Source organism: Lissotriton vulgaris, chromosome 1_1, assembly GCF_964263255.1.
Source record: "Lissotriton vulgaris chromosome 1_1, aLisVul1.2, whole genome shotgun sequence".
In the NCBI taxonomy this organism is placed as follows: Eukaryota; Metazoa; Chordata; class Amphibia; order Caudata; family Salamandridae; genus Lissotriton; species Lissotriton vulgaris.
Genome location: NC_141685.1, coordinates 2,023,153,360 through 2,023,179,110, shown reverse-complemented (window position 1 = coordinate 2,023,179,110; position 25,751 = coordinate 2,023,153,360). Strand labels below are relative to the sequence as shown.

The 25,751-nt window shown below is 46.9% G+C and overlaps 1 protein-coding gene across 5 annotated transcripts in view; it reads right to left on the bottom strand.

The window, feature by feature from the left end:
- Positions 1 to 25,751, bottom strand: part of ITPR2 (inositol 1,4,5-trisphosphate receptor type 2) — a 1,555,333-nt gene that overhangs the window by 1,137,575 nt on the left and 392,007 nt on the right. For all 5 annotated transcript variants that reach the window (XM_086920227.1, XM_086920242.1, XM_086920233.1 and 2 more), the window contains exon 5: positions 14,909 to 15,067. In XM_086920227.1, coding sequence (XP_086776353.1) covers positions 14,909 to 15,067 — 159 coding nt within the window. The remainder of the gene's footprint in view (positions 1 to 14,908; positions 15,068 to 25,751) is intronic.

Sequence of the window (25,751 nt, the reverse complement as noted above, 5' to 3'; positions counted from 1 at the left end):
AGCATTATGGTTATGAAACGACTATGTGAATTCTTTGCATATGCACCATTTCACATATTTCTTACTTATATTTAATGTTTCTTTTTTTTTTTACTCTTATTTCAGGATACATGTAGCAGCATGTTAGAACTGGGGGTCTCTAGTAGGCATAGGTAGGTACCTTTGTCCAAATACGGACCCTTGCTTCTAGTCAGGGTAAGGGGCTACACTTCTAAAATAACCCCTGCTCACTACCTTCGTAGCTTGGCACAAGCAGACAGGCTTATCTCAGACGCGGTACAAAAGGGGGTGGTGATGGACTGAGCATCTGAATCAATCAAACACTCACACCCAGTCAAAAGATCTGGGTTTAATTCATCACTGTTCTTTAGCCCACTCTGCCACCCCAGTTCAGACATGGCTATATGCAAATCAGTCTGACCCTGTGCCTCATGGGAACAGTCCAGCCCGACGTCTGAGCATACCCTGCCACACTTATGGCGGCCAAAAGCGGTACAAAAGGGGGTGGTGATGGACTGAGCATCTGAATCAATCAAACACTCACACCCAGTCAAAAGATCTGGGTTTAATCCATCACCGTTCTGTAAGTGTGGCAGGGTATGCTCAAACGTGAGTCCCTTGCTCACTTTGCCACTGGATTCAAGCAAGCCGGGCTGAAGACGGCTGGAATGCCAGAAACCGGTCCTCGGAAGCTTGTTTCCGGTCCAGGGAAGACATGGCTTGGCAGTTCGGGCTGGACTGTTCCCATGAGGCACAGGGTCAGACTGATTTGCATATAGCCATGTCTGAACTGGGGTGGCAAAGTGGGCTAAAGAACGGTGATGGATTAAACCCAGATCTTTTGACTGGGTGTGAGTGTTTGATTGATTCAGATGCTCTGCCCATCACCACCCTCTTTTGTACCGTTTTTGGCCGCCATAAGTGTGGCAGGGTATGCTCAGACGTGAGTCCCTTGCTCACTTTGCCACTGGATTCAAGCAAGCCAGGCTGAAGACGGCTGGAATGCCAGAAACCGGTCCTCGGAAGCTTGTTTCCGGTCCAGGGAAGACATGGCTTGGCAGTTCGGGCTGGACTGTTCCCATGAGGCGCAGGGTCAGGCTGATTTGCATATAGCCATGTCTGAACTGGGGTGGCAAAGTGGGCTAAAGAACGGTGATGGATTATACCCAGATCTTTTGACTGGGTGTGAGAGTTTGATTGATTCAGATGCTCCGTCCATCACCACCCCCTTTTGTGACGCTCATCTCAGAGGCAGTGTGCAAAGCATTTGTGAACACATACAGTAATACAGTGAAAACACTACAAATGGACACCACACCAGTTTAGAAAAATAAGTAATCTTTACTAGACTTCACACAAGACCAAATGACAAACATCCACAATACTGTAATAAAAAATATGACTTTAAAAAATAGCTTAGTTCAATGTAGATGGTAAATGCAACACTTTACTCTCAAAGTACCATGGATGCTTCACGAAACACAAACAAGAGGGTCGCAGGGAAGGTGAGGCGGCGGTTCCTTGCTTAGGGGGAGGTGATGCATCTGTTACTTACCGGAGAGGAAGTGATGCGTCGGTTTCTTACTACGTTCCGGTTACCATGAGACAAGATGACGCCTTTATGTGATGCGGAAATCGTGTGCGATGCGACAAAATGGCGTCTTTGATGCGACGCGACAACGTTGGATGCGATGTGTGCATGCCCCACGGCCGTGGGGCGAACTCCTCCGTAACTTCTGAGCCGCGACAGGTCCTGCGACACGCTTCTCCGGTGATGCAACGGTGACCTCTGTGGAGGTGACACGCTTCTCTGGTGATGCGACGCACTTCACTGGTGATGCGATGGGGAACAGCTGCGGTGGGGGCACGCTTCTTCGGTGATGCAAAGGCAACTGCTTCAGCGGGGACACGTTTCTCCACGCTGTGTCCCGCTTCCAGCTCCCAGCGACACAAAGTCTTCTTCTCAGAGGGCCCAAACAACAGTAGGCACCTCTCTGCAGGTAGAATTCCTAGCAAGGGAACTTAGAGGAGCTGGTGGTAAAGTCTTGTATCCAGAGACTTAATGCACGAGGCAAGCACACTCCAAGCCCTTGGAGATTCTTCCTAAAGATTAGGAAAAGTTCACAAAAGTCCTTTTCCCCTTTCCTTGGCAAATAAAGTAACCACTGTAGGCCAACTCAAGAAATAGCAAAACAGCACAGGGCAGTCTCCTCCTTCAGCTTCCTTGGTTCTTCTCCTTGGCAAAGGGTTGTCTTGATTCCCAGAAGTGATCTAAAGATCTGGGGTCTGGGCCCCAATATTTGTACCACAAATCCTTTGTCTCTGAAGGCAGAGTGTGTCTGTACCTAGTCCAAACCAGTTCTGTCCTCCTAGGTGCAGCTTCCTGGTGGAGACCGCATTGTTTGAGAGAAGACCTGGCCCAGGTAGCTGAAAGGAAATCTCCGCCCCCCACTCTCTATTTAACGCAGGTCCTATTTAGCCCAGCCCTGACCCATCAAACTGCTGGAGCCAGGACCCCCTCTAACCTCCTGTCACTCACAAACCAGACATGGAATTCACAAACCTAGCAGAGGCATACTGGAGGTTTAGGCAAAATAATACCTACTTTCTACAAGTGGTATTTTCAAACAAGAATGTAAAAACCACCTTCACTTAAAGATGTATTTTAACACTCTGAGTTCAGGCATACTAAAATCAAAGTTCTACCTAGTTCACTGAGTCAGTTAGTATTATAAAATGTTATAATCAAACTGCCCATTCTGGCCTATGGGAATAGGTAGCCTTGCAACAGTGAAAAACTAAATTGGCTGTGTAATTCACTATCAGAACATGCCTCACACATCAAGGCATGTCCAACCTTTTACATACAATGCGCCCTGCCCTTGGGCCTACCTTAGGGGTGACTAATATGTAGGAAAGAGAAGGTTTAGGGACTGGCAAGTGGGTGCACTTGCCAAGTCGACATGGCAGCCCCAGGCAGCGCACAGGCTCTGCAAAGGCAGGCCTGGGCCTCATTTTACAATCTGTTTCTGTGGGTGGCACAACTAGTGCTGCAAACACACCAGCAGCATTTGATTTACAGGCTGTGGTGCACTGTACTAGGGTCTGAAAAGGAAATCAAATAAGCCAATCATGGAGTCACTAATCCATTACAACAATTTAAAATAGGGAGCACTTGCACTTTGGCACTGAATAGCAGTGTCAAAGTGCTCAAAGCATCTAGACCAGCAAAACATAGCAAAAACACAGGAGGCAACAGCACAAAAATGAAGACAGACCCACGCAAACGTTGACAGGTCTAACACAGCAATATACAGTACAAGCATATATCTCATATATACAGACAAATGTATTTTCTTGGTTTTCTTTTTTTGCACATGCAATAGTGTATAACAGCATACAGTTATCAATAAACACAACTATTAAAAGAAAGAAGCAAAAACTGGGCCGCAGTTGGCAGAGCACCACTCCTCCATATCTCCTGACATCAAGGACTGACGTGATTCAACATTTAAATCCATCCCTTCTCCTCCTCAAATTAACATTTGGTGTACTGGTAACAGGAGTCCGTAATTTATTCAGCAATAATCCCCATGTCTCTAGATCTAATTCGTCATTTTCGTCAGTACGGACAATACGCAGATGTTGCTCTTTAGCCACCCCCCATTCATACATATCAGCTATCCATCTAAGCAGTCTAGGGGCTGTGTCCAGTGTATTGCTATGCAGAGCCTAGCGAGCACCAATCCCAAGTTCACAAATATATGTTGTATTCTAGCCCTTGCCTTTGGGGTGGATAAGGCCCCGAGTTCGCAATGCTTAATTGTTTCCTCGATCAGAAGGCCTGTTGCCTCTCGAAGCGTCTCTAATACCCCTGGCCAATAATGCTGAAGCCGAGGGTAATCCCACGTCATGTGAGCGAGCATGGCTGGCTCGGCTCCACAGCGGGGGCATTCCAAGGAGCGCGCCACATTGATGCTGTCATGGAGATGGGCTTTGCCTTCGCACTGTGTTAAGTTAGGATGAGCTTATTCGAAGTTTAAACACCATTTTACCTTTCTGCTGCTTCTGCACACGGCACATATTGTTATTAATGCTTCGAGCCTAGTAGAATATTTTGCTTCACACGAGAATAATGTTTTCCTATAGTATCAGCTTTGCTTGGTAAGCTATGTCTGAACAGTGAGTGCTGAGGCCTTCAAGGTTATTTCAACACAGTATTTGTTGTTCTGTCTGATCAGCGCACGTCCTAGACATAACACATATGCAGCTGTGGCCAACTCTGGCTTTTGGCGCGTTTAATAATGCACTGCGCAGAGCATGCACACACACTTGATGAATATTCGCAAGCAGAGAGCTGCTGTAGAAGATGATGTGATCCCTTTCTACCAAGACCAGAGGTATGGGGCCGCCCTGCTAAAAACCCAAAGAGACCTTCTTTAGATATAATATAATATACTAGCAAGGGAGGGTAAGACTTAGGTGTCATTTAGCCTTCTTCCCATTAGCATTTTAACATGCTTTCACCCTTTGTATTTTATGGAATAGTAACTATGCTGATAACCTTGTTGCTTATAATATGTTTGCTTGTATTAGCTAAGATACTGCGCCTGAGAACACGGCATTAGAAATAAATATTTCAAACTTGCACGGGTCTTCATTTACTCCTCGTTCTGGACTGGTATGTTAGTATAACGAAAGAGTGTTCATGTGTTCCACGTGACCTGAGGTGTTCGGAGTTCATGTTCTGAGTTGTCTAATCATTGGTGGTGTAGAAGAACCAATGAGACACTGATTGCTAGTCTGGTAGGGGATTTTGGATACTAAGGTGAGTTTTGGTACACCCTAATTCACTGAGGTTCCAAGTCTCTATGCACAGTGCTCTGTAGGAGCAGAATCCCTGCGACAATACACACTAATCTGTGAGGAGTCCTGTCTGTGCGGTGCAAATAATGGAATTGTACAAGTTAAATTTGAAGTGAGCACTGCTGGCCACTTCCCGGACCTGTGCAAACGCTCTCCTCCATTCACTGTCGGTGAGGGGTAGCAGTCCGTCCTCTCTGTCAGAGGCAGGTTTCTCCAGTTCTAAAGTTTCCATCCTGCTGTACTTATATCCTCTGAGGTGAGCGGGAAGATTGTTTATTATATTGTCGGCGCCTGCTGGACCTACTGGAGCGATGCGTGCTCCGGGATGTAGCAGTTGCGTTTCTTGAAGGTAAAGGCCGCCCTACGCCTTGTACCTCTAGCCAGTCCCACACCGCCTCAGGGGCAGAGAAGAAATGAGAGTGGCCTTCGTGCATTACTTTTAGCTTAGCTGGGTAGAGCAACATATATTCTAATTACATAGCTCTTAGTTTCTGTTTCACACTAGTGAAGGACATTCTCTGTTGCGGGACCAGCAGTATGTAGTCTGGGAATATACATATAGTATGATTTTCAAAGATGGCATCACCCACCCGCCAGACTTCTCGGAGAATAAAGTGGTGGTTTCTTTAATTTAGAATTTTAGTTATGAGAGTACGAGGCACAGCCATAGAGATCGGGGTCAGCGCCCGATGTGTTCTTTCGGTTATAAACAAAGCAGACAGGGAGGCCTCCGGGAGTGTGTCTTTAACCCACTTTTCTCTGCTCTGGGGTTCTTCCTTCAGCTCCCTCCGGAAAACTGACGAATCGCAAGTTGCATTTCTGAGATCGGCCCTAAGCGTCTTCAGCTCTGCATTCCAGCGTCACGGTCTTTCCTGAGAGGTTCGAAAATGCAGTTTTCAATGTTGATATTTCGGCCTGAAATTCAGTGGTGGTTTGCTCTGTAGGTATAGAGCGCTCCTCCACTGTCCGAAGTTCCACTCTCAATAGGCCCACATCTAGTGCTTGAGGCCTCAATGGCCATGAGGATCTGAGCTCCGGTGGGATCCTTTCAGGGTGTGTCCACCTGCAGTAGGGGGTCTTGGGGCAATTACATCCGAGAGGGTGCACCCTGTGTCATATACTAGTAAATGTTGCTCTGTTTTGCCCCTCTTTGCAGCCTGTCCTTCCCCATGGTTTCACTCAGGTAGGCCCACAGTGTTACCCAGAGAGTGATATCGCTCAGCATACACAGTACTCCCGGCTTCTAGGCTGTATGACTTCTGTGAGGGCTGCCAAGGTAGTTAAGAGCACTCCAGCCAACGGCTCGAGGCCTTGCTCTACGTGTCAGCTGTGGTGTCAGTTGTGGGTAGCCAACAAGGATCTCGGATAGGGAACCAATACTACCTGCCCGTACGAGGCTAGGCTTAATACCACTTAGGCGCCCCGGACCAACAAGTAACTCAGCACAGTTTGTGCCAGCAGGAGTTGCACACCCACGTCTATGTGGCCAGTGGGCGTCAGAAAAGGTCCAGGGCTCCAACCATATCGATATCCAGGCTAAACACGCATCTGTAGGCAAGATTCATGGATATGCATTCATTTCGTCCGATGCTCCTTTCAGCTGATGGTGTCAGGTCGGCCCTCCGTGCGCCAGAATTTCACAAGGGGTACCCAGTACAAAGGAGAGGCAAAAATTGCACCAACTCACCACACAGCAGGGCTGTCCCAGCTGGCCCCACCACTATAGCATAGTCTATGTGGTGTGGGTTCCCCACCACGAGGTATCTAGTTGAACCGGCTGTCGCTCCACCCTCCTAGCACGCAGACTTATGGGGTGTGCAGCGCCTCCAGGGTATTATTTTTGAGTCCTAGTTAAGTGTAGTTGTGTGCTTCATTCATTGGGGACCAAGTATGGCGGCAGCCCCCGTTGCGCAGCCAGTGGCCCCCGGTGTCTTAGGAGATTGCCACTCAATTCCATGTTAAAAGAGAGCCTAAGCTGTGGCCTCTACCATGTTTGCAGAGCTATGGTGGCTCAGAGAACGCAGTATTACCACGTCATGGAGAACTCTCCAGCTGGGTGAAAGTCCTCTGAATGGAGGCAGTCACCGTGCCCTCCTAGCAGACAGCCTCACAATTCTGATCGTAGCCCACACGAGGCTGCGGAGGCCTCACTTTAATTCCCCGGTAGTGCAGGCGGTCCTCTACCTTAAATATTCAGCAGCAGGACACTGGCATTCGCTCCAGCAAGTCCGGGGATTCCTGCCGCATCAGGCCACTGTTGGTTAACTCCCACACCGTAACCAGAGCCAAGGCTTCGCTCCAGTCTCAGCGGGCCGGGCCAACCACAGGGGCAGAGGCCTCCCCTCAATCCAGCAGTCGTGTGGGTGAGTCACCTGCTCCTGTCTCAGAAGCGTCACTGGTGGCTCGCAGGCGCGCTAGGCCTGGGACTCTCGACCGCACCAGGCTGCTGCCAGTCAGGACCGTAGCAACGTATACTGAGCCCACAACGCGATCTGCAAATGGACTCTGTCATCTCCCCAGAGTTCGAGGGGTGCTCCGCACTGCCAGATCAGGTGGGAGAGGCAGGATAATTGCATGAGATATTTGGGGCCTGCGGGAGCTCCTTAATTTGCATCCGCCACAGCCACCATCGTGGCCACGCCCCCTTTAATGTTGTTTCAAATGTTCAGACATTAACCACTATGGTGTCTGTGCAATATGAAACTTCTAATAATTTAAATAAAACATTTTAAAAAAGTTTATATTGTTCTAGAGAAACCGTACATTTGTAATTTTAATGTTATGCCAGAGACCCTGCTGAAGCAAGACCCTTAATCAAGAAGAAATTAGTACAGTGCTGAAAGCCGATGCGGAGTCCAAAAAGTCTAGGAGAACAGCACCACTATCACACAAACACAGGTTATGTAGGGAACCTAGGAGAATCATGCTCTTGCAGCTTGCCTAAAGCTGAACTACATATTTGATTGTGCAATATAATACCTCACCCCATACACATAGGCAAGGATAGGTCGACTAAACCCCAAATTGGGTTGTACCACTGAGAACATTGCTTTGCTGATTTTGTGACTCAGTTAGAATTCTTTAAACACACCGAGACCCTGAGCCCTTGTTAAACATAATGCCATATTTTACACAAGGAAATCTGTTTAACACAGAGGTAAGGTGGGTAAGGTGTCCTCAAAAATGGAAGACACCAAGCGGTCTCCTTAGGATTCCACACATGCCTTAAACAAGCGAGGACTATGAGAATGGGATAAGCCTGAAATCAGACAAGGTGCTATTGGAAGTAGCATACCGACCTTGATGCCATACGACAAACATTTAAGCAAGATTAATGCACAAGTTACTACTTGTGTAACAATATATCTTTAAGAGACATTAGTTAGTGATAGATTCCTTACCTTAGAATATCCCCAGGCGTCAGACTGGATCCAGAATGTTTTTCGTCAACAGCACCCCTGCGTGTCGGAAGGTGGCGTTGTGTGCATCCGTGTCCATCGCTGGAGTCGTATGCGCCGAGATGATGTCACGGAGACTACTTAGGAGCCACCCACGTGTACTGACGTCAGTTCTGTACACAACTTTCCATGCCAGGAAAGCAGAGCCATGCAAGAAAATGACCACTGGTGCCATGAAACTAGGACCCTGAAAGGGATGACTTTAACCCTAGAAATCAGTTCTCAGAACGGGGAGGATGGGTGGGGCGGTAAGAAATCTATTGCTAACTAATGTCTCTTACAGATATATCGTTACACAATTAATAACTTGTGCATCTGAAAGGGACACGTTCATGATAGATTCCTTACCTTAGAATAGATACCCCAGCAATACCAACCCCGGAAGTGGGCTTCGAACAAGATTACACCAGAAAGTCACAGAGAACAGAACAGCCAAAGAAGCTGTCTCTCCGAACTGGACTGTCAAGACAGTAATGTTTGGTAAACGTGTGCAGCGAGGCCCCCAAAGCTGCCTGACAAATGTCCTGCAAGGGAACGCCGCGTCCCAAGGCAATAGTGGCTGCCATTGCCCTGGTAGAATGGGCAACCAGCTCCACAGGAGGCTCCTTCTTAGTTTGTGCACGGCCCGACCTTTTTTGGCACCCACGTAGCCAACAAAAAGTTGATCATCCACCCGGAACTGTTCAGATGAGCGCGCTTCAGATAGAACGAGAGCGCACGTTTTGGGTCCAGACGGTGGAGCCTGTCTCCCTCTTTTGAAGGATGCTGAGGCGGAAAGAAGGTGGGCATAGTGATGGTCTGCCCGATGTGAAAGGGTGTGACAACCTTTGGCAAGTACGAAGGACTAGTCCTTAAAACCACCTTGTCCAGATGAACAGAAAGAAAAGGAGGTTTAGAAGAAAGAGGCTGGAGCTCACTCACTCTTCTGGCAGAGGTGATAGCTATCAGGAAAGCCTTCTTTAGAGTGAGCAGACGTAAGGGACAATTATGAAGGGGATCAAAGGGCGAGCACATCGGATAGGTCAAGACAAGATTCAAGTCCCATTGAGAGATTATGAAAGGCACGGGAGGAAACGTGTGCATAATACCTTTGTTGGAAACGATTAACAACCGGGGACTTAAAAAGAAAAGGCTGATCTGGAAGCCGTAGAAAGACACAGATGGCCGAAAGATAACCTTTGATAGTGCCCAGAGCGGAGCCCTGCTGGGCCAAAGAGAGAAGGAACAGAAGGACCTCAGAAAGAGGGCCAGAAAGGGGATCCACAGCTTTCATTGTGCACCATGCCACAAACTTGTTCCACCTGCAGGCGTATACCGTCTTAGTGGAGGGACGCCTGGCTGCCAGAATGACATCACAGACTTCGGGAAGAAGATCGAAAGCCGTCAACTGTCGCCGCTCAATATCCATGCATGGAGGTGGAGGCTGGACAGGTTCGGGTGGAGGACCGTCCCCTGCTGCTGCGACAGAAGATCCCCCCCGGAGAGGCAGTCAGATCGGGGAATCCATCACCATGCTGAGTAGCTCGGGATACCAGTAATTTTGAGCGTAATCCGGAGCCACAAGGATGACTTGGGCCTGGTAGCGCCCAATCTTCTTCAGCACTCTGGGCAGAAGTGGTATAGGCGAAAAGGTGTACAACAGACCGCAGCTCCACTCGCAACAAAAAGCGTGGCCGAGCGAGTGTCACCTTGGAAATTCCAACGCGCAGAACTGATGACATTGCGCGGTCTCTACTGTGACGAATAGATCTAACCAATGCTCTCCCCACTGCAGAAAGAGACCTTGCACCACATCAGAGTTCAGACGCCATTTGTGATCTATCATGCACCGGCGGCTAAGTTCGTCCACCCTGGTGTTCAGAGAACCTGCCAGGTGTTGAACCACCAAGGTAATGCCTTGATGTTCCAGCCATGTGTAGGAGGCCCAGAGCCTCCTGACATAGGGTCCATGACCACGCCCCGCCCTGTTTGTTGCAATATCACATGGTGGTGGTGTTGTCCGTGAACACCTGCACCACACTTCCCCGGACAGAGGGAAGGAATGCCTTCAATGCAAGTCGAATCGCCCGAAGCTCCAAAAGAGTGATATGGAGTTGGGACTCCGCGGGAGACCAGAGGCCTCTGATCTCGACCTCTCCCAAATGGCTGCCTCATTCCAAGAGGGACACATCTCTCACCACTGTGTGCTGCGGTTGGGGAAGGGAGAGGGATTGCGATTGACCCAAACGCGATTTGTGAGCTACCACTACAATTGTCGTGCAGTGCCCTCTGAGATCTTGACATGATCAGACAGCTTGCCCTGATGCTGTGCCCACTGGAACTTCAGGCCCCACTGCAGAGCCCGCATATGCCATCTGGCATGTTGCACTAAGAGTATGCAGGAGGCCATGGGACCCAATAGCCGGAGGGTCAACCTGACTGAAATCCGGGATAGAGGCTTAAAGATCGGAATCGTAGCCTGAATATCCCGGGCTCGTTGCTCGGGAGGATAAACTCGAAACTGCGTCGAATCCAGAACCGCTCCGAAGAAGGGGAGCTTCTGAGAGGGACTCGGTGCGACTTTGGCAGACTTGAAGGGGAGGGAGTAGCCCCTTCGGATGATTTGCAGAACCCACCTGTCCGAAGTGACACAACGCCAGTGGAGGAGGTGATGCGAATCCTGCCACCCACCGGCGTGGGGTGCACCCTAAAGCTCAGACTAGGAAGGTTTTGAGGCAGATGCTGCGGGAGCGGAAGTGGACTGTCCCACACGCTATACCCCTGTCACGTCGTGGCAGAAACCACGTCTGCGGCTGTGCTGAGGTTGGTTCTGCACAGGCTTTTGGCTGAACGAACGTGTCGGGCGCCCCTTCCGTGGCCACGAAAGGAGCAAAAAGCAGACGTAGCCGAGCGTGTGGTGGAGATACCTGAAGGACTTGGCCATAGCCCTGGACTCCTTAAATTGCTCCCGCGCACTATCTACATTATCGCCAAACATGCAGGTACCATCAAAAGGCAGGTCCATAAGGGAACTCTGAACATGCCCTAAAAACCGAGTGGACAGTAACCAGGCATGACGACGGAGGCACACTGTGGTGGAAATCGCCCTACCCAAAGAGTCTGCGGTGTCCAGTCCACAGCGGATGGCAAACTTTGCTGCATCATTCCCCTCAGCCAGAGCTTGGCAAAGCACTGCCTGAACTTCCTCCGGACACTGAGGCAGCATCTGCGTAACTGTATCCCACACAGCGTGAGTGTAGCAGCCCAAGAGGAATGCAGTGTTCACCGACCGCAGCCCTAAGCTGGCAGAGGAAAACTGTACCAGCTTCTTAGATTCCTTATCCGGTGGTGCGGTAGGGAATGCGCTTTGGGAGGTGGAGGCTTGGATGACCAGGCTCTCCGGAGTTGTGTGGGTCGCTAAAAAGGCAGGGTCACCCGGGGCCGGGCGATGACGCCTGGCCACGTTCTTATCCACACAGACCCCAGTGGCTGACCTAGACCAGGTGCCCATTAACACATCCGTTAATGCCTCATTGAATGGTAGCAGAAGCTCCATAGAGCTTGCCGCCGACTGTAGGACTTTAGTGAGGAGGTTAGTTTTTAGAGTTACCGTAGGTAGGTCAAGGTCAAGGTCAGGGGCCTCAGTCGCTCTACAGAGCACCACAGTGTATGTGGCGCCCTCCTCCATGGCCACGGCAGGAGGAGAAAGTAAACCAGGTTCAGAGGAGAGGTCAAAGCCACCTGCATCGTCCAACTCTTCTGCCCACTCCTGCTCCGACTCGTACTGCTGTGCAAGAGGGTCCTCAGACCCCTCCCAGTCATACCCCTCCTCCACAGCCCGAGGCACAGGCTGCGGCGGCGGGGGGGACAGGGGAAAATAAATCGTCCAACGGCACCGAGGACGGTAGGGTCCCAACCCAGAGCAAAATTGTCTGGAAACTCAGGCAAGGGTGGAGGTGGTACAAACAGAACCCATTGCGGCACCAAGAAGGAAGCCGTGGGGCGCCGATCTGGAGCCGCCAGCGTCGGACCCTGCGGCGCCGGAGCCGCCACCGTAGGACCTTGTGGCGCCGGAGGCGGTGCCGGTAGCGGAGCTAAAGGCAAGGGAGGCCCCTTAGGTGGGACGGCAGAGCCCGAAGGCCCGCCAGCGGGAGCCCAAGGCATGAAAAGCCGGGCCATGGCAGGTGGGTAGGTCGCAGGACTCACAGGATCCAACGGAGCCACGGGGGAGGTACCCCCAGCCCCCTTATCTGCGTCCGGAGACCGACTGAGGGGGACATCAGAGAGCGTAAGCGCTTCTTAGACTTCTTCTTATGACGTCTCTTACCTGATTCAGAGTGTGAAGACTTCGACCCCGAGGAGCGTTGATGATGGCTCCGCAGCAGGCCCCTTGATCGACCCCTGGATCTCGAACGGCGCGGAGAGGACTGCCAGGCCTCCAGCAGCTTACAGGACTGCTCCCATAAGGCCTTCGGAGCTATGGCCAGACAGTCGGACATTGACCGGGAGTTATGGTCGGGCTCCAAACAGTAGAGACAGATGCTATGGGGTCGGCCACCGACATTGCACCGCGACAGGCTCCACATGATTGAAACCGAAGCATCCCTACGTGGCACCAGGAGTCAAAGACTCAAAAGAATAGAGACAAAAAGTCTAAAAAAAAAGTTCGTCAAAAAATGACTAAGGTACGTGCTCTAACCAGGTTTGCGCTTGCTGGAGTGGATGTGTGCATGGGTGGCGCCTAAGTAGTCTCTGTGACGTCATCTTGGAGCATACGACACCAGCGACAGACGCGGAGCTGCACAATGCCACCTACCGACGAGCAGGGGTACTGCGGACAAAAAACTTTCCGGATCCAGTCCGACGCCTGGAGATATTCGAATTTAAGGAATCTATCACTAACGTGTCTCTTTCAGATACTGGGTTTACCACACAAGATCATCTTCCAATCAATTACTTTTGCTTTTCATTTGTAACATCCTTTCTGGTCATTGAGGAACTTCCCCATCCATGGAAAAATACACTAGGCTGATGCCAGATAAATCTCTCCCCCATTTATAATGTAAAGGTGGTATAGCAAGGCTGCCAAAAGTCCTAATGCAAAGTAAAAAAAAATGGGCCTACTCTGTATCCACGTGGCAGATTGGGGGTGTGGGAATGAAATTGTGGTGTAGCAGGCCCCACATATCCCTGGGCATTGAAACCACTGCACCTGCCTCCACTAATGAGATGGGGGGGGGGGGCAGAGAAGAAGGCAATGAGACAGAATAAGAAAAGGTTGAAAGGCACAATATGAATTGAATTGTAGGATTCCGAAAAGTCTCGCGTAGAGAAAGTATATTTGTAATAATCTTGGGGATTTTTCCACATACAGCCAGGGGAATCTATAGGCAGCGTCATCATATGTTCGTTGATAATATTGCAAAGATCTATTTATCCTACCATCCTGTTAGCCAAATTACTATTACAAAAACAGTGTTAATAAATAGTAAAGCCTGGACTGACACACAACTTATAACTAAACATCAGGGTTATCTCTATGCAAAACAAACAGCTGGCACGAAGGGGGCACTATATATCAATGAAGCTCATATATATAAAACCCACCAGACCTATATTCTTTTCTCACAGCACAGCTTATAGTATACCCGAGAAGGACCCAAATAACTAATCCATAAATGCATATATTTCTTTTATTCATTGAATAACTTAACTATTAAGAATTATAAACCGAATTGATACAGAATCATTCAACAACGTTCTATACAATTAATAAAAACGCTTATTAATCATCAAGCGACAAAGTCATCTATATATATTTCCTGTTGAATTAAAGAAAAATACTCATTTTCAATTATCACACTTTGCCTTTATCGGTTACCACATCAAATTTAGCATACCCAAACCAACTCTCGCTGTTCTTTAAAAATCATTGTGACAACCGTAAATTGCATAATTGTGATTAATCCCCCCCCCCCCCCTTTGTTTCTGTTGACAAAGAACTTAAGCACTTCCATTCAATTACTTTCTAAATGTACAACAACATGAAACACCAATCTGAGCACTGGCTTTGGAAGGGAGAAGGTGTCTGCACTCTCAAAACGTCAGTCACCCTTTAGAAGCCCCTTCCCCCTATATCTCCACCATAGATTTACTGCAGGAAAATCTAAGAAAAAGCTCTAGTGTTTCACCTCTTCTACCATGATTATGGACTGGATCTCACTTCCTGGGATAGCCTCAGCAATACACCAATATCTGTCTTTCGGGGATACCTTCTAGCACCATCTCTTTCACAAATCATATAAACTGCATGCTTTTCAGATTTGTGTGTCAGTGATCACAATTCACATCTATGTAAACCTAAGCTCTACATTATACTTCAAGAAAACTGACAAGTAACTGGCATGCCTTATAAATGCATACACATAAAATATATACATATTTAATGCCAGCAGCATTGAACTAACATGGCATTTTTCATGAAAGTATAGTGTATTAAGTGTAATGCACAGCATGAAAGTATAGTGTAGTGAGTGTAATGCACAGATTCAACCTAGAATTTATTCAATTCCATGTCTGAAAGCTTCATTTCCGAAGATACTTACATTATCGCCTTCACTTCTGAGTTTCCAAAACGGCTGAATGTAAAACCAGGAACCTTCGTTCCCTGCAGCATCCAAGGACACTCGCATAGCATTTTTCTCAAGAAGAGCTGGCAATCTCTTGTTGACTGTGAGGTATTTGTTGCTTTTTATGTGAAGTAACTGTAATAAAAAACATTGATTATCATTTGTGTTCTAGAATTTACATTTGTTACAATTCTTATTGGGATAGACTTTAACAAGACAAGCATTCAAATATTGGGCCATGTCTTTGGTAATAATCTGGCAGGCTAAGGTGGGTGAGTAGCGAAATTACTGCACACATGCTACCACAGAACTCTAGTAAAAGGTATCCATTACTAAGGCAAACCAAAGTCTCCTAAAATTATTTGTGTCTCCCCCATATGTAGCCTGGGCCACGCTCATAACTTAGCTTAACTCAGCTCCTTTGGTGAAAGAATGCAGGTATTAACTGTCTCAATGTATGTCAATGGGATAACATCTATGCATTTAGTGCATATTTGCTATAGAACACACACGACCTCATCAAAGGCCCTAAATTCAGGGGGTAATACTGCAGGTTTCCCCCATGCTGAGCTGCTCACTCAGAATACGGACTTTTTTCCTGGCAAATTTAAGCAGGTTGTTTTTGTAGTGAATGACTGCCGAGTAAGACTGATATTCGCACAGCACTTTTAATCCCTATTCAGACAGAAACCCTGAGTTTGCAAAAATAAGGATCACTGCAGCCTCACAATAAAGGCAAAAGTAATTTAGAACGAGCATTTGATTAAAAAAAGCTCGTCATTTCTTTTACACTGAATCTCAAATCTATGATCTCCAAGGAATTGAAAAAATTTTGTGGCAAGAACAGAGGAAGAAAGTTCAGGAAAGGGAAGGAAAAGAGGTAGGTGAACCCAAAGTTTAAACCAAGAGGGGTGGAATTCACTGTTCTCTACATTTCATAAGCAAGATGAGTCACTTTTCCTCAATGAATTTCTTGAACCAATGGGGCTTGACACGTCACAAAGGCCTGAAGCAATACCACAGTCTGTGGTGCCGGTAGGGCAGAGCTTCAGATGCAGAAAGTTGATCCCGAAAAGGCTAGGGAGGGTGCCTGACAGGTTATAAACTAAAGGTTCAAGTCTTAGAATGCATTTTCTCCTAATATTTTGGTGCCTCTGGAAATTTACAGTTAGTCCACTGGGAAGGGGGTGGAGGTGTGGCTGAATAAGGTCCAACAATGTCAAAAATATATCCATAACATATCTGGGGTTGCTTGTGCTCCCATAAAGAGTGGGCATGACCTAGCATTTCAGGATGCATTGCGTCTTTTGGGACGAGTTTAAAACTGATTTGCATATGGTTAATACTTGGAAAATTCCATGATGCTGGAATTTGTTCCATAGTAATTACCAGCAGCTGGCATTAGTTCAAGCATTCTATATCTCGCTTTTTGTTCTTCTTAGTTTTGTGTGATGTGCAGGCCACTTTGACTGATTCCAGCTTTAAAGAGCCTGGGCAGGCTCATATCTTTTCGGATACGAGTGATGCAGTTGTATCATGTCATAGCAGAGGTAGGATAGGCTACTTCATGGGAGATGCTTCCAAAAGAACGAGCTGTTGTAGCTAAGATTGTGTTTGATATTAATGTGCATTATTAAGCTATAAGGGAGATGAAACCTTAATCTTTTGAGGTGGTGTAGTTTGGAAATGTCAGGTATGCTGATCTCCTTGAAAATTTCTTTTACTTTAGGTTGAGGGACTCCCATCAATTCTAGAGATTTTGCACTGGTATTTTAAAGGAAAATTGGTTAGAAAGTAGTCTTTTAAAGAGACAAGGGGTAGCTCCGGATCTATGTTTGGATGGCGCGGAATGAAAGAACCTGATATTAACGGGTGGCACTTATAAGCGGCTCAATTTGTCACTTCGAGAGAGGAACGACATTGGCGCAGTGCCGCATGATGCCATCCACCAGCATGCAGGGGTACTGTCAAAGATTGACCAGATTCAGCCTGACACCTGGAGAATATTCAAAAGGTGAGGAGTCAGTGGTAAGAAGTATCTATCAGAAACAGAGTCACTTGCTAAAGGTTTCCAATTGCAAAGTATATATATTAACTAATGCAGTATAAATGATGTTATGGACATATCTTTGTGCTAAGTTGTGTTAACAGAGTGAATAGTTTGGGATTGTGTACAAGGCCACTTTGAATCCCAAGAAGTAAATGCCTTCTCTAACTGGATTATACAGAGAAATTAATTACACCCTTTTTAAAATATTTTGTCATTTGTCATCTAATATTAACTTATCATTTGTTGAGCATGACTAATAACATATCGCAAGTTATACAGTTGCAGGATTCCAACAAACAGATGTAAGTATATGAACTTAAGCTGTTTTTAGTTGGCTTCCTCAGTATGCATACAGAAGAGTTCTTATAAGCAACCTGCTTGGCAGTGCTTAATTTGAGCCAGTAGTTTCTGGTGCTCGGCACCAGCACTTAATTCTGCACACCAGCACTAAAGACAGTCCACCACATGGTGGCGAAGTCTGTATAAGTTTAAGAGGAGCACAAGAACAGTACTACAATACACATTAAAAACTCATAATACCTGCCACTCACAACCTTCTTAGAGCTTTGGGTGGCCTGGAATAGACTGAATTATCACAGTTGTAGCGGTGGTACTTTTATTTTTTCTTCCTTCAAATTAAGCACTCTTTAATGTTCAGTTTGTCACCCAGGGCAAGTAGTTTCATTATGCGCAGCTTAAGGGTTAGGCTGGCCACATACAAAAACACAGTACAAGAATTATTCATTTTGTTTCTTGAAATGTATGATTATTCTTTCACATGCTTGGCATAGCTGTTAAAGACGAATTGTGTAAACTTCTCGTCAGATGCCTCAATTTGAAATTGCAAAAATGGGTTTTAAAGAAATCCTTACATCCAATCGATGTTGTCTTGGGTGCGTGTTTCTAATCTAATTAATCATTCCAGTGAGGTGTGATTGGAGTTTCTAATACGGGTGCTTAGCTGGGCCAGGGCACAGAGCACTTCATGTCCTCAGAGAGATTACAGTGAAGTCCAGTTGACCTGTTTCAACTAAGGCTTCCCATCTATTTTGGTGTGAAAGGACACGTGACTAAGAGAAAACTGGTGGGAGGGAAAGCTTTTTATTACTGGAGGAGATTAAGTAGAAACCAGAACAATGATTAAAAAAGAAAATGCATTGCAGTTGAGACCGGGGGCGTCATGCATTATCTCCCCCTCCCCCTCCCCTTACCCCGCACTTTAGAAGCTTGAGCAGGGGCTGCGTGCTCAACATTTATAAAAATGTTTATGGCTCTTTTGATTTTTTCCATTGGCCGTGGTCACTAAACAGACGGTCATAAATCCTACTGTATGACAATAGTATGATGGAGTTGTGGGGTGGCGAACAAATGAAACTAAGGGGTGCATGAAAGGAAAGAAGGAAGGAGGGGATGGATTAGGAGACGGGTAGGTGGATGGGTGGATGGATGGGTGGTCGTTGGGATGGATGGATGGATGGATGGATGGATGGATGGGTGGTCGTTGGGATGGATGGGTGGGTGGGTCGGTTAGTGTGTGGTGGGAGTGTTGGATGGTTAGGTGGTCAGTGGGATGGATGAATGGATGGTCGGTGGGATATGTGGAGGGATGGATGCATGAAGGGATGGACAGACGGACGGATGGGTGGTCAGATGGTCGGATGGATGGGTGGGTGGTCGGATGGATGGGTGGGTGGGTGGTCGGTTGGATGGGTGGGTGGTCAGATGGATGGGTGATTATTGGGATGGACGGGGAGAGGAAAATTGGGTGAATGGATGGATGACAGAGGCATAGCAAGTGTGCCTTGAGCTCCAGGGCAAGAAAGAAACATGCACTCCCAGGCCAGTAGTGTGGTAGTAAAATACAGCAATATTGAGGGATCAATGAGCCCTTCAGTCCTCTGTGTCCCGGTGCAACTGCACCTACTGCACCACTGCTAGCCTCGCTCCTGGGAGAAGAGTGAATACATGGAGATATGTGTGGACAGGGAGAAAGATGGATGGAAATTAGGATGAAGAGATGCATGGATGGATTGATCGAAAGGAGGATGGACAGAACAATGGATTGATGGAGAGATAAAAATGACAGATGGCGAAAAAATGGAAAAGAAGAAGAAGAATAAAGGATAGAGAGATGGATGCAAGGATGGATGGAGAAAAGGAAGGATGAAAAGGAAGACAGAGGGCCAATTTCAATGAAACTGAGATGTGAACCTGCCATTTGGCCATATTGTTTCCAAATGTCTCCAGAGTTCTCTTGGGGAAGCACGCAAATGAATACCAGGCTAAGTCGCATCAGTCGCTCACTCACTACCATTCGGGATATGGTAAAAAGTTGTGCATATTACATTTTTATGGCTACTTCTCGGTTATAACGATCTACGTTCAAACACATGGCCATAAAAACCTGCAATAAAATGCATGTATCCTACAAGCATTAGCAGGGCCCCCTTTACAGCATGCCTGGTGTGTCATCGAGGGACCTGGCAATTGTGGCATTCTATGTTAATGAAGATGTTACTCTGTGTCAATATGTCACCAAGCTCTTCGTTATACTAGTAATATACACACACAGTATCACATATACAATTTAATGTAGCACATGCCTGCCAACTAGATGATTTATCTTTGTGGCTGGCTGTCTTCGTAAACACTATGTCAGCTGTTTCTAGTAAATCTTTCTTTTCTGAGTCTTATGTCAAAGTGACAAGTAATTTCCAGACATATGCGCGTTTGCCAGTTGCAACTCATTTAAAGGGGGCAGGGCCATCAGCAAACAGTTAGCTGCCATATTCTGTAGCGTTTATGCCACTCACCGGTCTGGACTGATTGTTGGCCCTGGGAGCCAGATTAAGGCCAGACATCTCCGGGGTGATGAAGGGGAAGCGGTAGCTTTAACATGACCAGGACCTAAAACTTGGGTACCTCCTCCCCTCCTCACCCCCAGAAAGCAATCACTCCGCCTTCCCCCATTCTTCTTCTGCAGGATAAAGTTGGCGGCCATCATTTAGTATTACTCTTCAGGGCCTCATTGCTTTCTGCTAGAACCTATGTCGAGTCACTGCAGGCTTTACCGGTCGATTTGCATTGGGGGCCTTCCTGTCTAAATTGAGCGCTGTCTGAGCCCATGGACAGACCAGAGTCAAAGGACTATCCTGCCAGCTGAAGTAGTAGTGGCCAGAGAGGCTTGAGCAGGGTATGTAAACATTTCAACAAGCACTCACCTATGAGGAATGAGCTTTGTCGTCTTTTGGCTGGTGTGGCCTGCATACCAAGGATGGGAGAAGGCTGGGGCAGCTGACTCGGATGTCAATATGTGTGGTTCTAACTGTCCAGAGCCCATGAGTACTGGAGTTGAGAAGTGGCAGTTATCTAGCGCCTCCATGACAATGAAGGATAAGAAAAGATCACCATATTATTTGGGGGGGGGGTGGGGGGGGTGGGGGGGGAGGGGCGGGGAATCATCTGAGAGGACCCATGCTCCGGATCCGAAATCTTCAGATCCACCAGACATGACATGAGGAGAGGCACTGATAATATTGCGCTTGCGAAAATATGAATTCAGAAGCCGTTGGAAATTAAAGTCACGACTCAGGAGCCTGTGATGCATAACATTAAAGAGTGCTTTCCAAAAAATGAGGTTGAGCTGGTAGCACTTAACTATCGAGTCACTGAAGTCTCTAAGAAAGGCAGAAGCTCTGAGGCCTGCACTGTGGTGTTCACTGTCAACACACAGAATAAAGTGGAACATCTAAAAAATCCAGGGTGGCCTCATGAATCAGCTACCAGGGCCTCAGCATTACTCCTTGCAGTGAAACTGTGGATGGGACTTTGTTTTACAGAGCGAAATCTAGGAATTTGGTGGTACTAAAAAAGCACAATTTGTAGTTGGGCGTGTCACTGGGCAGGTGACTAAAACACCATGAATACTGGTGGGGGGACTAGGTAACCCAGACCAGAGTTGGTGTCACAATCAGCCTCAGGCAAGAGAAACCATACATCTAAAGGTAGGATTGTTCAGGTTTTCCCGAAGCCGAGATAGGTCAGATTGTGGCGGAAACACGAACTACAGATGACTAAAGGAGATTTGATCTCTTGGCTGCATTCCTGGTTTTTCTTGCTAAGCTGCATATTCAACATGAGAGGAAACTATTTCTTCATCAACCCTGAGGGCGCACGGGGATTGCTTCAAAGGAGAAGAACTGATAGTGGCAAGACAATCACTGACCCTTGACTCGAGATGTTTCATGGTCCACTGGTGTTGCTCTAGGCAGCTGAGCACGCTGGAATGTCTTTCTTCTATATAGTGGAGGAATCTATGGAGCAATCTTTGTTGTATAATTGACATTAACGTAAACTAATGATAGTTTTTAGTTTTCTCAGATTTCATTGGACGAGTACTGTTCCCCCTCCCCCCTCGCTACCCCGAAGGAATCTGGATTCTATTCCTGGGTTATATTGTGCTTCTACAAGTATTTCTGTATACCCAAGTAGCACGATAATCAAAGAAAGTTCTGGCCATTAGTGTTTTTTGTTTCAATCTGATGAGACTTCAATTGCTGGGCCCAGCGCCAAGCATGTTTGATTGCAATGCTTTAATAAAGATTTAAAAAACAATCCAATTTAAAAACCTTTAAACTAATATGCTTAGGTTGAAGAGACATAAAAGTCACCCACTATGAACTATTTGGACTTAGTTTTGTTAAGGTGTACAATGTCACCCTTACTGCACACTATTGACTTCTGTTAATGCTACCTGGTGATCTGAACATCGATTTTGCTTGGGCAGCACCCATAGTTTGTGTTACTGTTGCAGGACTCAGAATTATTCTTTTCAGCTGTATAAGAGAACTACAAAGGCACTCGCTTCCAAGCGGTATTGGATAGATGTGTTTACTTTTCTTGCATCCCACACTGTCCTTGTGTAATATAATAATTCCAGATTTGTAAAGTACAACTTATCGACCCTAAGGGTATAAAGTTGCTGGAGGCCGTCGAGGATACGTGAGCTTTTGCCCAGAGTCACATGATGCTGAGCTGTGCTACCGCTCTGCCCACTGTGCTACACCTCTGCCACCAAAACACATGCTGAGAACAGTATATTGTGTGCTCAGCTTTCCAAAAACCTATTCCTGCATGCATGGGCCTTCTGTGCTTGAGACACATTGGTGGCAATGCCGGTTAAAGTATTATGGTATGTCGCCAAGGAAATGTTTGGGCTGCTTGGGGAGTTCCTGGAACTTGTTGGCATCCTGCGCGTCTACTCGTTTGACGAGGTTTAATGAATGAGCTGTGTTCTAGGCCATCATGATCACTTGCCATCAATGGTGACTGTGAAGCCTATGTGGATTTATATTTCTGAGGTTGTACCACTGAATGAAATCAATTTCCAATACAAGAGGCACAATACTTACATGAGTGTGCACATGTGTAAGCACATACGTCTCATGCTGGGGTTCTAGAGTTTTGGTAGCTCATGTATACTGATTGCTTTGATGTCATTCAGAATTAGCTATATTGTTATCTGTGTGGCTTTGTGTGTAAATGAGGGCATGATGAACATGTAATGTGTATCTGTCCCAGCTCATTCTCGGGTGTCTTCACACACATTGATTATTGCAGCCAATAGACTCCTTACATCCATACCTCTAGTGGGCACAAAGGTACTAGCAAAAATGTTCATCAAGACAAGTCAATGCTATCATTAAACACCTTTTTTTCTGGTCATTAGTCTGAGAATGTTTATGCACCACTACACTTGTTGCCCCCTTGACACAGCTTCCTGGAGCAGCGGGGTCAGCACACTTTGTGATCTTCTCTCCAGGCTTCATTGTTATACCGAAAGACGGTCTGATGGATGCCAACATGGTACTGACACGCAGACTGTCAGCAGGGCCGGCTCTAGGCTCATGGTGGCCCTGGGCAAGGAGCGTAGGTAGGGGGCCCGGAAGAGGTGGTCCGGGCGGGGCGGAGCGCACAGGCCAGTAAAGAGGGGAGGGGGTCAGGGTGTTTAGTAATGGAACAGAGCCGGAGGCCGCCAAATCCCTGCCAGGGGCCACGTCGCAAATATGTATCCATCCTCAGAGGATTAATATATTAAGGATATATATTGGCGTGGTGGCCCCTGGGGTTTGGTGGCCCTGTGCAGGTGCACAGCTTGCACATGCCTAGAGCCGGCCCTGCTGTCAGTTCTTAACCATGGAACTTGCTTTAGTTTATTTAAACGCATGCGTTCCTTTACCTATGAGATGTGCTTGCATGGTTTAAGTGAGTAACAATTCCAAACCTTCCGGGGCTCGGGGCAGGACACCACAGATCCACCTCCCAATCTCCTATGCCACCTCAAAACAATCAAAGTCTACGATATCAGTACACTAAAGCACACCTGCTGAATCTCGGTAAGCCTCCATCACCTCATTGTATGCATGCTACAGATCCGCTATCTTTACCCGCACAATGCAGCATATGCCACCAACTACTTCCCAACGCTATCTCCACCTTAAACAAAACTCAGCACCTAAACATGATACTACTGAACTGCAGATCTATGCCTAAGCATAAAAATGAAATTCACGACCTGTTGATTAATGGAGACCTCGACATCGTGTTTCTAACTGAAACATGGTTAGAGGAAGCCTCCTCCCCAGAGATATTAGAGGCTATACCGAGTAATTATTGCCTTCTAAGAATCGACCGCCAGAAACAACGGGGGGGAGGACTGGCAATGATTTTTAAAAATAACTTTGAGTGCACTCTAATCGAACAAAAAATCACGGATACGGAATGCGGAAGATTCACTATCAAATTAGACACCACCAATACCATTACAGGATTATTAATATATAGACCTCCTGGAGCTGCAACATCCTTTTGTAACCAACTTATTGAACTGGCCACCCAACTAGCCGTAAGACATAAAAATATCATCATATTGGGCGACCTTAACATCCACCTAGAAGATAGCCACTCTAAGGAAGCGCAACTCCTTCTGAATGCTCTCAATACTATCGATCTGAAGCTCCTATCTATCCTACCTACGCATCAACAAGGGCATTTATTAGATCCCATATTTACGAACTGCATGGGCATTGAAATTTCCCCACCAGTTCCACTGATATGGTCTGACCATAGTATGGTGCCGTTCAGAATAGCTAAAAACGTTACCACCAAGTCATATGCGAAAAAACCCCCTTACAGACGCCGTAACTTTAAAAAAATGCACCCCTGAAATACTGCTGCAGGAACTTACCGATCACCCCCCGACTGCAGCCACGTCCATACAGGAGGTATGGGACAACTTTGAATCATGGCTAACAAAAGCGTTAGACAAAACTGCTCCCTGGACGACCAAGCCCCCAGCTCGTCAAACTAAAAGTGCCCCCTGGTTCTCTGAAAAATTGAAAAAGGCTAAAGCACAATGCAAATTCATTGAACGAATGTGGAGGAAAGACTACGCCCCAGAACTCAAAGAAAAGTATAGAACTGAGCTGAAAAAATACCAAAAATTGGTACGAGTAGAGAAGAGTCTTTATTACAAATGCAGAATTATGGAAGCTAAAAACCCTACCAAAGAACTTTTCGGTATCTATAAAGAAATCACCATACTATCTCGCTTGGACACTAAAGACACCTACTCCACGGAGATATGTGAACAAATAGCCGATTTCTTTGTGAAAAAGTTAGAAAATATTCACGCCACATTCACCAGCAGTACCAGGTCAGATAACAATAAGGCAGAGACTCTAGACGTCCGCCCTCAAAAACCCCAGTTTAATAATTTCAGGACCCCCAACAAACAGGAACTGATGAATATCATAAACACCATTAGTTCTGGCTCCCCTATGGATGCCTGCCCTCCGGAACAGTACAAAATGGTCATGGAAAGCGTACTACTGGATCATATAAGCAACATGATCACAACCTCATTCCGTGAGAGCACTGTCCCGAGTAACTGGAAATCTGCCTAGGTAATACCACTAAAAAAGAAACCGAACATCCCAATTACCCAGCTTCAAAATCTGCGACCAATCTCACTTCTCCCTTTCTGCGCTAAGATCATAGAAAAGGCGGCCAATCTCCAACTCATGGAGTTTTTGGAGAAAGAATCTCTCCTCCACCCCTCCCAATCAGGGTTTAGAGCAGGCCATTCAACGGAGTCTGCCGTTCTGTTCTCCACCGAACAGATCCGGAAACTGGTGGATGAGGGAGAGACAGCAGCGTTGGTCCTATTGGACCTAAGTGCAGCATTTGACACCGTGCTGCACACCACGCTGCTGTCTCGACTCTCAGACATGGGAGTTAAAGACTCTGCTCTCAAATGGTTCCAGTCATACCTCTCTGACAGAACTTTCCAACTTCACTGCCCCCCCTTCAAGTCATCTCCTCGCAGTGTTAGCCATGGGGTTCCACAGGGCTCAAGTCTGAGCCCTACCTTATTTAACATCTACATGGAACCCCTGGCACACATTGTAGAGGAATTTGGGGTGGGCATTGTCAGCTATGCTGACGACACCCAGTTGGTGTTCAAAATAACACCAGACAGTAGAGACCTAGCCTCCAACTTCTCAAACTGTATGCTAGGGATAGCGACATGGATGAACGTCAACTGCCTCCGTCTGAACGGAGATAAAATGGAGGTACTGATTGTAGGGAAGAACCCTTCCGTCTGGTCACACGCCTGGAGGCCTAGCGAATTGGGAGAACTTCCTGTGCCGGCAGAGAAGGTGAAGAACCTCGGTGTCATGCTTGACCCTAATCTCTCAGGCAGAGCCC